The sequence below is a fragment of the Erinaceus europaeus genome, chromosome 7, assembly GCF_950295315.1.
Source record: "Erinaceus europaeus chromosome 7, mEriEur2.1, whole genome shotgun sequence".
Taxonomy (NCBI): Eukaryota; Metazoa; Chordata; class Mammalia; order Eulipotyphla; family Erinaceidae; genus Erinaceus; species Erinaceus europaeus.
The window spans coordinates 95510397-95523980 of NC_080168.1; the positions used below are offsets into that span (position 1 = coordinate 95510397).

Here is a 13584-nt window from a genome sequence, read left to right on the forward strand (position 1 = left end):
GCCAGCTGCTAATTCCAAATTTGTTCATCTTTTTTAGTATAGCATAGGTTATGCAAAAGACTTTCCTGCCTAAGCTTCTGAGGTCCCAGGTTCAATGCCCAGCACTACTTTAAGTCAAAGCTGAGCAGTGCTCTGGTCTCTCTATAGCTGTCTTTCATTAAAAAATTAATAAGAATTTTTTAAAAGTATGCTGTAAAACAGTACAACGTAGTCTTACGCAATGGCACACATTCTAGGTAGAGAAGTTGTTGCTGCAGGAACAAGGGAATTTATAAAGAGAAAATACTTTGCACTTTAAAAAAGTGGGAGTTGGTGTATTGCACCAAAGTAAAAGACTCTGGGGTGGGGGTGGGAGAGTACAGGTCCTGGAAAAGGATGACAGAGAATCTAGTGGGGGTTGTATTGTTATGTGGAAAACTGGGAAATGTTATGCATGTACGAGCTATTGTACTTACTATCAACTGTAAAACATTGATCCCCCACTAAAGAAATTAAAAAAAAAAAAAAAGTGGGAGGTGGTGCGAGGTTTTTTTGTTTGTTTTAAATACAGTGTTTTGTTGTTTTTTTTAGTATTTACTTATTCCCTTTTTGTTGCTCTTGTTGTTTTACTGTTGTTGTTCTTGGATAGGACAAACAGAAATGGAGAGAGGAGTGTAAGACAGACCGGGAGAGAAAGACACTTGCAGACCTGCTTCACCACTTGTGGAGAGACTCCCCTGCAGGTGGGGAGCCGGGCTCGAACCCATATCCTTACACTGGTCCTTGCGCTTCGCGCCACCTGCACTTAACCCGCTGTGCTACTGCCCGACTCCCAGTGGTGCGGTTTTCTGGGGAAACAGATGGTTTTATAAAAAAGACTCATGCCTGAACATGGGAGGTCCCAGGTCCAGAGCTGAGCAGTGCTCTAATCTCTGTCAGATACACTGCCCCCCACGCACACACACGCACACCATTAAAATATTTTGTTAGGGGTTGGGTGTGGCTCACAAGGACCTGGGTTCAAGCCCCCAGCCCCCACTTACAGTGGGAAAGCTTCACAAATGGTGAAGCAGGTCTGCAGGTGTCTTTCTCTTTCTCCCCCTCCCTATCTTTCTCTTCCCTCTAAATTTCTCTGTACCCTATCAAATAAAGTTAAAAGGGGGGGGGGTGATCCGGGAGGTGGTGTTGTGGATAAAGCACTGGACTCTCAAGCATGAGGTCCTAAATTCAGTCCCCAGCAGCACATGTACCAGAGTGATGTCTGATATTCTTTCTCTTTCCTTTTCTCCCATTCCCCCTCTTACCTTTCTCATTAATAAGTAAAATCTAAAAAATAAATTGAAGGGGAGCCATGCGGTAGCGCAGCTGGTTAAGTGCAAGTGGTGCAAAGTGCAAAGGACCGGCATAAGGATCCCTGTTCGAGCTCCCAAATCCGGGAAGTCGCTTCACAGGTGGTGAAGCAGGTCTGCAGGTGTCTTTCTCCCCCCCTCTCTGTCTTCCCCTCCTCTTTCCATTTCTCTCTGTCCTATACAACAACAACGACATCAGTAACAACAATAAAACAAGGACAACAAAAGGGAATATTTTTTAAAAAATCAAAAAATAGTGGTCCGGGAGGTGGCGCAGTGGATAAAGCATCCGATTCTCAAGCATGAGGTCATGAGTTCAATCCCCGGCAGCACATGTACTAGAGTGATGTCTGGTTCTTTCTCTCTCCTCCTATGTTTCTCATTAATAAATAAATAAAATCTTTTTTTAAAAAAAATCAAAAAATAAATAAATTTTAAAATAAAATTAAGGGCCAGGTTGTAGTGCATCTGGTTAAGTGCACACACTACAGTGCACAAGGACCCAGGTTCAAGTCCCTGGTCCCCACCTGCAAGGGGAAAGCTTTAAGTGGTGAAACAGGGCTGCAGGTGTCTCTCTCTGTCTCTCTCCCTATTTTCCCCTCCCCTCTCAATTTCTCTCTATCTCTGTCCTATAATAATTAAAATTAGGTGATGAAAAATTCATTTAAAAATAAAATTTTAAAATAAAATACTTTGTTTAAATGTGGGGTCTGAAAGGAGATATAGTGGTTATACACAAGACTTTTTTTTAAGACTTTTTTTTTAAGATGTACTTATTTATGAAAGATCAAGGGGGGGGGGAGTTGAACCAGGGGCTTTGGAGCCTCAGGCTTGAGAGTCTTTTTTGCATAACTGTTATGCTATCTACCCTGTAAAAGCCTTTTCATGCCTAGGATTCCAACAACCCTGGTTCAGTTCTTGCCACTTTCATATGCCAGAGCTGAACAATACTCCGAAATAATTATTATTATTATATATTCGTGTATATGTTTGTATATTTTTCACGGCCTGAGAGGTAGCCCAATGACTGTAGACTTGAAACTAAGGGTATGAGATCTCAAATTCAATGCCTAGCATCACATGTACCAAAGTGACTCTCCAGTTCTCTCTCCACTCTGGTTCTCTCTCCTTAAAGGTTAAGTTCTTTTTTTTTTTTTTTACAAGATTTTATTTATTAATTATTGGAGAGTAAAGAGGAAAAGAACCAGACATCACTCTGGTACATGTGCTGCTAGAGATTGAACTTGGGACCTCATGCTTGATAGTCCAATGCATCATCTACTACACCACCTCCCAGACCTCTCTCTTTCTCATAAATTTGTTTTTTTATATATATTTTATTTATTTATTTATGAGAAAGGTAGGCGGAGAGAGAAAGAACCAGATATCACTCTGGCACATGTGCTGCCGGGGATCAAACTTGTGACCTTGTGCTTGAGAGTCCAAAGCTTTATCACTGCTCCACCTCCCGGACCAACTTTCTCATATATTGCAGGAAATGGGCCATAAACTAAAGCTAAAATAGTGCTCTGGTTAAAAAAAAAAAAAAAAATGTCAAGAGATGAAGAAAATGTAAGTATAAAAAGTTAGCATTTTAGTGACCCATGAGATGGTGCAGTGTTAGATTCTCAAGGATGAGATCCAGAGTTCAGTCACCAGTATTGTATATGCCAGAGTGACGCTCTGGTTCTTACTCTTTCTGCCTCCTCCAACATATTGTTGATCTTTTAAAAAATATTTATTTTATTTTAATGAGAGAGATATATAGAGGGAAAGAAATAAAGAGACTAGAGCACTGCTCCACTCTGGCTTATGGTGGTGCTGAGGATTGAATATGAGACCTCATACTCTCAGGCATGAAAGTCCTTTTGCATAACCATCATGATGTCTCCCCTGCCTCCTAAACTTAATTTTTAAAAAAATATTTATTTTCCTTTTTGTTGCCTTTGTTGTTTTATTGTTGTAGTTATTATTGTTGTTGTTGTTGGATAGCACAGAGAGAAATGGCGAGAGGAGGGGAAGACAGAGGGGGAGGGAAAGACAGACAGCTGCAGACCTGCTTCACCGCCTGTGAAGCGACTCCCCTGAAGGTGGGGAGCTGAGGGTTTGAACTGGGATCCTTATGCCGGTCCCTGTGCTTTGTGCTTAATTTTTTTTTTAGAAGATGCCATATTTTTTATTATTATTACATTTTTGTTTCTTATTGGATAGAGACAGAGGAAAATTGAAAGGAGAGGAGGAGGTAGAGAGGAAAAAAGGAGATACCTGCAGCCCTGCTTCACCACTTTCTCCCTGCAGATGGAGACTAGGGGCTTAAACCTGGGTCCTTGCACACTGTAATGTGTGTGCTTAACCAGGTGTGTCACAGCCTGGTCCCTAAAATTAATCTCTTTCTCTCTCATAAATCTTTGGGGTTTGGAGGGACAATAATGTAGAACTGAAAGCCAGACTGGAGGCTGAGCTTTAGAGGTGCTAATTAGCTCAGCACTGCACAACGAGTAAGCTCCTCAAAGGAGAGAAGAACCCAGAGTGGGGAAAAGGGAGCAAGAGGAAAAGGCAGATAGAAGAGAGAAAAAAAGGCCTGCTCACCAGGGCCCAACACCACAGGAGTCACATAATGATACCAAATTCTGTAGAAGTTAAAGAAGGTGAGAGCTGAGAAAACTATTGGGCTGTCAGAAAAGTAATGACATTTTTTTTTCTTTTCTTTTTCTTTCCTTTTTTTTTTTTTTTTTAATCAGAGCTCAGCTTTGATTCATAGTGGAGTGAGAGGGATTAAACCTGGGACTTTGGAGTCTCAGGCTTGAGAGTTTCTTTGCATAACCACTATGCTATCTACCCCCACCCATAATGACATATTTTTCTAGGCAAAAATGTATCATGACTTTTCCTTCCCACAACCCACTAAATTTAGATTCACTCATTAGATCTACTCACTCTAAAAACAGTCCCAGCAGTTTGTGGCTTTACCATTAAGAAACCAAAGAAAAGGTGTGTGGGGGGTGGCCACACTCTAGTGCTACATTCCATTGCTGTCCCACTATACTCTGCCCTTGTGCTCACTGAGGTCTTTCTGAGGACACATTTCTGCTTCATTCTGAGTAACCTTGTTACTGAAGTCGTCTTTGTTTCCAAGAATTGAGCTTCTTTTTTTTAATTAATTTTTTATTTTCCTTTTTGTTGTCCTTGTTTTATTGTTGTTGTTGTTATTATTGATTTTGTCGTTGTTGGATAGGACAGAGAAATGGAGAGAGGAGGGGAAGACGGGGAGAGAAAGATAGACACCTGCAGACCTGCTTCACCGCTTGTGAAGTAACTGCTGCAAGTGGGGAGGCAGGGCTCAAACCAGGATCCTTACACGGCTGGTCCTTGCTCTTTGCGCCTCGGCGGTTAACCCGCTGCGCTACCGTCTGACCCCCCGAGCTTCCTTTTTTTATTTTTATTTTTCAGATTTACTTACTCATTAATGAGTTGGAGAGGGAGGGAGAGAGAGAGAAAGGAGAGAAACAGTCATCATCTGGCACAGGTGAACCTGAGGCCTCATACTTCAAGGCCAAAGCTTTAGCTACTGTGCCACCTCTTGGGCTACCTTGTGGGGATTTTAATTCACATTGTAATATATATATTGATAGGACAGAGAAATTCCGAGTGGAGGGGGAGGCAGAGAAGGACACATGCAACAGTGCTTCACTGCTTGTGGAGATCCCCCCTACAATAGGGATTGGGAGCTTGAACCCAGGTCCTTGTGCATGGTAATGTGCCCGCAACCAGGTGTGCCACTACTAGGCATAAATATATATACATTAATAAGAGAGAGAGGACCACTCTGGAATTTGCAATGCAAACTTAGCACCCTGCATTTGAAAATCCAACACTTTGTCTACTGTGCCACCTCTCAGGCTGCATAATACATTACTTTGACATCTTCTCAGTCTGGAATATTCCAATCACAGACATCATATATACCTCTATTTTTCCAGTCTTCCTTCACATCTTTTTTAATTATGCTTTATCATTTTCTCCTCAGAGTTCTTATGTATTCCAGGGACTTTTTTTTTCTGAAGTAGTCTTTCATTTTTACGGCTTTCATAAATTGTATCTTTTCTCTGGATTATTTCTGTTTGGTTATTCCTGCTATATGGACAACTGCTGGTTTCGGTGTTTTGATCTAATTAGTGTGGAATACAGTGGGTGGGGGTGGGTAGAGAAGATTAATCTGCAGGACTTTCAGTTCAACTGTGGAAGTAGGAACATTTCCTGCTTTTTGCCAAATGCAGCTGGCAAAGTCACCCCTCTCCCCCCCATAAAATTCAAGTCCAGGCCCAACAAGTCCTTTTTCACCTCAACAACCTACTGGGTATTACCTTTGTCTCTTTGTAATGTTTGCATGTCTCTTTATCTAGGGTGGGCTTTCTGTTTCAAGAGATAGTGTGGTCCTTTCTTATATTATCACACTGTGACAACAGACTAATCTCTTGTTTTTTGTTTTTTTTTTGCCTCCAGTGTTACCACCAAGGCTTGATGCCTTCACCACTGCTCCTGGAGGCCATTTTTTTCCCATTTTTTATAGGGTGGGACAGAGAAATTGAAAGGGGAGGGGAAGATAGGTTGAAAGAAAGATAAGACACCTACAGACCCTCCTGTCACTAGACGCCTAGTGACCCTCCTCCTGCCACCCCCTGTCCCCCCAGTTCCCACAGGCTCAGCCAGTTTGATGACTTTTACCTTTGAGTCTTAAGAGAGGTCAAGGAGCAAAACAGGCCATTTTTAGAAGAATGAGTGTCGGGCCTCAGCCACAGTTATTCAAGGTTCCCTGAAGGGAAGGGGAGTCAGCGAAGAAGAAATGAGAGAGAGGTCAGCTGCTTTAGGTGCAGGAGAAGAGCGCCTCTGGCCTCTGTCTGCAGAGGTTTATTATTTAAACACTTCACAGTGATACAGATGACATCATGCAAGACTTTTATTATTTTTTATTATCTATTTATTGGATAGAGACAGTCAGAAATTGAGAGGGAAGGGAGGGATAGAAAGAGTGAGAGACAGAGAGACCCCTGCAGCACTGCTTCAAGACTTGTGAAGCTTTCAGCCTGCAAGTAGGGACAGGGGGCTCAAACCTGGGTCCTTGTGTATTGTAACATGTGCTCAATCAGGTGCGCCACCACCCGGCCCCGACTATTTTATTAACAATAAAAATAACTCCAGGGAGTCCGCTGGTAGCACAGTGGGTTAAGTGCAAGTGGCGCAAAGTGCAAGGACCAGCATAAGGATCCCCCGGCTCCCAACCTGCAGGGGAGTCGCTTCACAGGCAGGTATCTATCTGCAGGTGTCTTTCTCTCCCCCTCTCTGTCTTCCCTTCCTCTCTCCATTTCTCTCTGTTCTATCTAACAACAACAATAACTACAACAATAAAACAACATGGGCAACAAAAGGGAATAAATAATAAATAAATAAATCCAGACATTAATATCATTATAGGCAAGTTCTCCTTCAAAGTTTCTTTGGTCTTGAGATAGCCTGTCCTCCTCTAGGTTTTGACCATCTGTGTGGCATTGGTGTAGACAACATAACTTTAAACATTATTCCATTTGTTTCAGCTGTCTCTGTTGGGTAGCATATCTTTTCTGGAGCTCAGCCTAACAGCTTTTCTTCTTAACCCATTCTTGGATTGGTCTAACTAAGTAACACTTTTCTAATATCTAACAAACTGTCTACCTAAAGAAATCTTCTGTTGTAAAGTAAGCACACACCATGAGGGCTCTCTTCTGGCTAACCTTTGAATATATGAGAGTTCACTAACTTTTGCCTATGTGAAATTTACTAACTTCTACGAATTAACCCTTACATTAGCTATTTAACTACATAACTACTATCTATATACTATATATACCTGTAAGTGAGGCAGGAGGTTTGTGGGTGAGGGTAAGCAATAGGGCCTTTTTATAACTAAGTGAAGACCACAGTCTGTCACTCATACTATAAGCCACCAGTAATTCTGGCTTTTGGTCTGAGTCCAGCTAATTGAGAAGCTGTAGTGGTGATAAGTAGCTTTTTTTCTGAAAGCCTTTCAGTGGGTACAGCAGCTTCTGCTCCTAGGCCATTTTTAGTCTTGTCACACTCACTGCCATGATTGTTGTCACTATGTACTTCCTCTGGGGATCTCTTTCTATTGTCCCCAGGTAATATTTGTGTATTTTCAATATAGCCAATAAGTCCTCAAGTTATCAATGTAAGCAAAAATAGCTTCAGTTTAGTCTTAGGACTCCCCACTTTGCAGTGAGCCCTAGCCCATTGGGCACTGTGCCATACAGTCAGGCCTGACTTGCCTCCTCCATTTTTATTGTCCTCAGGTAATAGTTGTGTATTTTCAATATGCCAATAAGTCTTTAAATTGTCAATGTAGTGGTCTGGGAGGTGGCACAGGGACTAAGGCACTAGTCTCTCAAGCATGAGGTCTTGAGTTCAATCCCTGGTAGCACATGTACCAGACTGATGGCTGGTTCTTTCTCTCCTATCTTTCTCATGAATAAATAAATAAATTCTTTAAAAAAAATTTCAATGTAGGGAGTTGGACGGTAGTTCAGTGGGTTAATCGCACATAGAGCAAAGCGCAAGGACCAGTGTAAGGATCCTAGTTTGAGCCCCCGGCTTCCCACCTGCAGGGGAATCTCTTCACAAGCGGTGAAACAGGTCTGCAGGTGTCTGTCTTTCTCTCCTCCTCTCTGTCTTCCCCTCTGTTGGTATGCTTCTAATTCTGCTTCTAAAAACCCCTTCTGTTTCATTTGGTTTTATCCCCCCTGCTTAACACTGCATTCTATTTACATAACCACTGTATTCTATTTACATAACCACTGCATGGCATTGGTTTAATCCCCACTGGTTCATGATGTCTTTTTGCTCTGCCCCCTCTCCTTGTCACACCCTGATTTTCACCAGTCACTTTTCTCTCCACCCTCTCTACGTCACATCCTGTTCCCACCCTACTTGGCAAGTATATATAAAGACAGCATTGTGAGTTTTACTTTAGTTAGTTTTTAGTTTAGTTTTAGTTTACTTTAGCTCGGCTTAGATTGCGCTGCGTCCTGCGTGAATAAAGAGATACTGCCTACAGCTCAACCATGAGTCCTGGGTCGTCTGTCTCCGCTCACGAAGCCAGCCCGACTCCCCTCCTCTCTCCATTTCTCTCTGTCTTATCCAACAACGACAACAACAATAACTACAATAATAAAAAAGCAAAGGCAACAAAAGGAAATAAATAAATAAATAATCAGACCAATTAAAAACCGTACTCTGTTCTTGATAATAGGATCTCTGACTCAGACCTGGGTCAGGAATAGAATGATCTGTTATTTCTATACCAAGTCTATTTTTGGGAGTGAAGGCTAGTCCTTCTGGAAAAATACACTCTTTCCATAAAGGGAAGCCCTTAGTTTTATCTGTACACTTCCAAGTATGATTATGATCTTTTAAAAACTTAGTACGAGGAGGAAAGGGGATAACAAAAATCACTCCAAGCATCATTAAATCTTCTAGATCCCAACATCATTAATTTTAAAACCCAAATTTCTTTTTTGTTACTGTTCATTAGAGGGAGATGTTGTTCAAAGATGTTTATAATTTATTGATAAAACACCCAGGAGGGGTTCATCTGGGCTTGTGCTGAAACACATAGGGGCATCATCACTATATCTGACATAAGTATATGAACTGTTATGTAATATGAAAGAATGACCCTCTCTCTCTAGGAGTTGATGGAGTCCTTTGTTAGATCAGCTGTTGTGTCTGTAAGGTGAGCTGCCTTGTGGCAGGGGGTGGGGGTGGGGGGGTGGGGGGGTGGAGGTCTCCTCAGGTTCTTTGGCTGCAACATCAGGAATCCAAATGGGAGAATCTGCGTCCTGTGGAAAAGCACAAGCATACCCTCGACCCAATGTTAGTAGGACATCTGATCCTTTCCCTTTGCCTGTCAGCAAGGCTTCCATTTAACCAGGGGGTTATTAATGGTGGGAAGGAATCAGCTCCCCTCAGTCCACTTTTTTTGCCGCTTTTTTGTCTTTTTCTCCACCCCCACCCCACCCCCCCCCGCCCCCTCGCGGGGGTGTGGCAGAGAGGACAGGGGCTGCTGTGGCCAAGGAGGAGAAGGCCCCTAGCGGCAGGAGCCATGGGGGAGAAGGCCCCTAGTGGTGGTGGGCCAGGTTCCTCTCCCGGGCTGGGTGTCTCACTGGCAGGGGGCCAGCGGAGGCGGCTCTGGACGCCAGCCTGGACCCTCCCATGGATCGCCCCAGCTGTGGCGGGAGTCACTGCTGCTCTCTAGGGAAGCAGCCTCCCTCTCTTCTTTTTTCTTTCTTATACTATTATGTACCTTTTGTAAAAATTGAATGAAAGTCTCTCCCTGAAGAGCTGCAGCAATGGTAAGTCCTTGTAAAAAGCACAGTGTAATTTCTGAACAGGCTTGTACATCATCAGTTAAAGAGCCTGTCTTTCTTAAAGCGCGAATTCAAGTCTGACAAGTAGAATATGCACTCTCAAAAGCCACTGTTTGATAATGATTTCTGCAGCTTCTTGTGTGACAAGTTTAGAGACATGGTCAATAAGGCGAGCCAAAAATTTTTCATAAGGCTCCTCAGGTATCTGTTTAATGTTACTAAGACCTGTTGTTTCAGTTTCAGTAGCAGGTAGTCCCTGCCAAGCTTTTACAACTATGCTGGAGCACTGATGAAGTGCTTCTTTACTTAATTTAAGTTGCACACCTAGTTCTTCCCACAAACCCTTTCTTAGGAGCATGGCTAGATCTACCTGATTATGTCTCCTCCTGTTCTCACAGCCTGTTTTTCTGCTAGTTCTTCATATCCTGCTTTGCATTAAAGAAATTGACCTCCAGAAAGACAGTGCTGTCTGAAACCAATCACAGGAAGTCATCCACTTACCTGTAGGATTCTACCAACTGCATAATGTAAGGAGTTGTCAGTCCAAAATCTGTAACTGCTGTCTTAGGCTCTTTAAGGGAAAGGTTCCCATTGAGGTGAGTCCTCCCATTCTTCATCAGATATAACTGGACAACACAAGGAAACAGAGAAATCTCCTTGTTCCTCAGCCTGCCTCCTGGCTCTCAGACCCTACATGTTTTGATACTGGAGGTGGGCGACATCCGTATGGAGGTGGTGTACTAGGAGAAGCCTTATAGACGGGGCAGACCAAATCTTCATCATAAAGGTGATATTTGGCAGTTTCCTTCTCTAAGTCTGCTTGATCAGTATGTTTTAATTCATCATCAAAGTCATCTGCTTTAGTAAGAAAGACCATTTCTGTGCTACCATAGCCATTATTCCCTGTAGTCTTTCTCAGTAAGGGGATTGATTCATCATCATCATAATCATCATCAGAGTCACTTGCTTCAGTAAGAAAGGCCTTTTCTGTGCTACCATAATCTTTGCTCCCTGTAGTCTTTCTAAATAAGGAAGTTATCTCAGTAGCAACTATATCAGAAGTAGCAAGTGGCTGTGAAAACGAAAGTAACTCATGAGTAGGATCTAAAACATCTAACAAGTTCCAAAGTGAAAAGATTTCAACTGGAACATTTTCTGGTCTATTTCGGACATAAAGCTCTTAATTCTTCACCTAGTCTCCCCCATATTTCCATATCTAAAGTTCCTTTCTGGGGAAACCAGGGGCACACTTCTTGAATAAAATGAAAAAATATAGATAACTGATTAGCTGAAACATCTACTCCTCTTTTCTCAAGTAGAAGTTTTGAAATAGCTATAGAGTCCTCTTTCTTTAGACTCAGTATGGCCCACTGTTTCTCAAAAAGTTCTGACCTATCCACTTTCTTAACCTGGTCTGTCGTCCTCTACCAGGGGGTGTGCAGCACCCACGGTGGAATCCTAGCCCCCTGAAAAGAAAAAGGGCTTACCTTCAGGTCCCTGTTCAGGTGCCAATTGCCAGGGGCCGGCCCAGCAGGTTATTCAGGGTTCCTTCAGGAAAGGGGGAGTCATCGAGAAGAATGAAGTAAGAGACATGTCAGCTGCTTCAAGTGCAGGAGAGAGGTACCTCTGGCTTCTGTCTGCAGAGGTTTAGTATTTAAACAGTTTTCATAGGGATACAGATGACATCATGCAAGACTTTTTATTAACAACAAAAATAACTCCAGACATCATTATAGACATCATTATCATTATAGGCAAGTTCTCCTTGAAAGCTTCTTTGGTCTTGAGACAGCCTGTCCTCCCCTAGGTTTCAACCATCTGTGTGGCCTTAGTGTGGACAAAATAACTTTAAACATTATTCCCTTCGTTTCAACTGTCTGTATTGGGTAGCTTTTTTTTTTTTTGCCTCTAGGGTTATTGCCAGGGCTCAGTGCCTGCACCATGAATCCACTGCTCCTGGAGACCATTTTTTCCCCTTTAGTTGCCCTTGTTTTATCATTGTTGTGGTTATTATTACTGTTGTTATTGTTGTTGCTGTCGTTGGCTAGGACAGAGAGAAATCGAGAGAGAGGGGAAGACAGAGAGGGGGAGGGAAAGATAGACACCTGCAGACCTGCTTTACCACTTGTGAAGCGACCCCCCTGCAGGTAGGGAGACGGGGGCTTGAATCAGGATCCTAATGCCAGTCCTTGCGCTTTGTGCCACCTGTGCTTAAACCGCTGAGCTACTGTCCAACTCCCAGAGCCCTTGTTGTTGTTGTTATTGATGTCGTTGTTGTTAGATAGGACAGAGAAAAATGGAGAAAGTAGGGGAAGACGGAGAGGGAGAGAGAAAGATAGACACCTGCAGACCTGCTTCACTGCCTGTGAAGTGACTCCCCTGCAGGTGGGGAGCCAGGGGCTTGAACCAGGGTCCTTAAGCCGGTCCTTGTGCTTTGTGCCACATGCGCTTAACCCGCTGGGCTACCGCCTGACTTCCCAATAAGAGATTTTATGATGACTTTTCGTTTCTTAATTTACATATCTTCACACTTGGCATGGTTTCTGTCTCAAAGATAATATCTTGAGTTCTGAATATATTTTGTTCCTTGTTAACCATGATGATAAGAATTGCTATGTGGGGGAGACGTGGCTCAGTGGATAAAGCCTTGAACTTGGAAGTATGACTTCCAGAGTTTGAACCTCTGCATTGGAGAAGTATTTCAGGTACATCTACCTTTCTGAAACAAGGAAGTGATGTTCTGGTGCACATATATACTAGATATATATTAAAAACACAGTTCTGGGAGTTGAGCGGTAATGCAGCGGGTTAAGCGCACGTGGTGCAAAGCCCAAGGACGGGAGTAAGGATCTCAGTTCAAGCCTCGGCTCCCCATCTGCAGAGAGGTCGCTTCACAAGCAATGAAGCAGATCTGCAGGTGACTATCTCTCTCTACCCCTCTCTGTCTTCCCCTCCTCTCACCATTTCTCCCCTATCCAACAACAATGACATCAATAACAACAACAATAAAAAAACAAGGGCAACAAAAGGGAATAAATTAATAAATATAAAAGAAAAACAGCACAGTTCTGGGGCCAGGCGGTAGCACAGCGGGTCTAGTGCACATAGTCTGAAGTGCAAGGACCAGCTTAAGGATCCTGATTTGAGCCAAGCGCTCCCCACCTGCAGGGAGGTGGCTTCACTTAACTTTCTCTCTCCTTCTCTGTCTTGCCTTCTCTCTGGATATCTCTCTGCCCTATCCAACAATAACAACAGCAATAACAATAATAACATCAAGGGCAACAAAAATGGGAAAAAATGGCCTCCAGGAGCAGTGGATTCCTAGTGCCCCAGTGATAACCCTGGAGGCAAAAACAAAACAAACAAAAAATATAGTTTATATTTAACCAGTGGGGAGGTAGAGGAGACTGCAATTGAAAGTGGTTGGAAGTTCTGTGTCCCAGGTTGAACAGGATGAGAGAGCTCAGTTGTTCATACTTGGAAATAAAAGAGTACTAGCTGTCGCTATCTGGAGAAGCCCACTGCCTTCAAGGGTCCTACCCTATAGTCATCATATACAAAGTAAAACTTCCAGGCCTTTTAAACAGAAGACAGGGCAATCACATAGATGAGTGAACTGAGAACTTTTGGATATTTAGGGATATATATATATATATTTTGGTATTATCAGTAATACTATGATGCTTTTCCTGGGATAAAAGTCTTCTTGCATATCTTAATTTTCTAGAGATCAATTTCTGCAGTTGGATTATTTCTGCAGGTCAAAGGAAGGTTATTCTGGCCTGGGAAGAAAACATAGCAGTTATGCAGTGAATTTTAATGCCTGAGACTCTGAAGTC

At 42.7% G+C, this 13584-nt stretch overlaps 1 protein-coding gene across 1 annotated transcript in view; it reads right to left on the reverse strand.

Moving 5' to 3' along the window:
• Positions 1–10230: 10230 nt before the first annotated feature.
• The window catches only part of SLC35E3 (solute carrier family 35 member E3), a 60867-nt gene continuing 57513 nt past the window's right edge, over positions 10231–13584 (reverse strand). Inside the window, exon 5 of the mRNA XM_060194972.1 lies at positions 10231–11378. Within this exon, the coding sequence (XP_060050955.1) occupies positions 11285–11378 (94 nt within the window). The 3' untranslated portion in view covers positions 10231–11284. The remainder of the gene's footprint in view (positions 11379–13584) is intronic.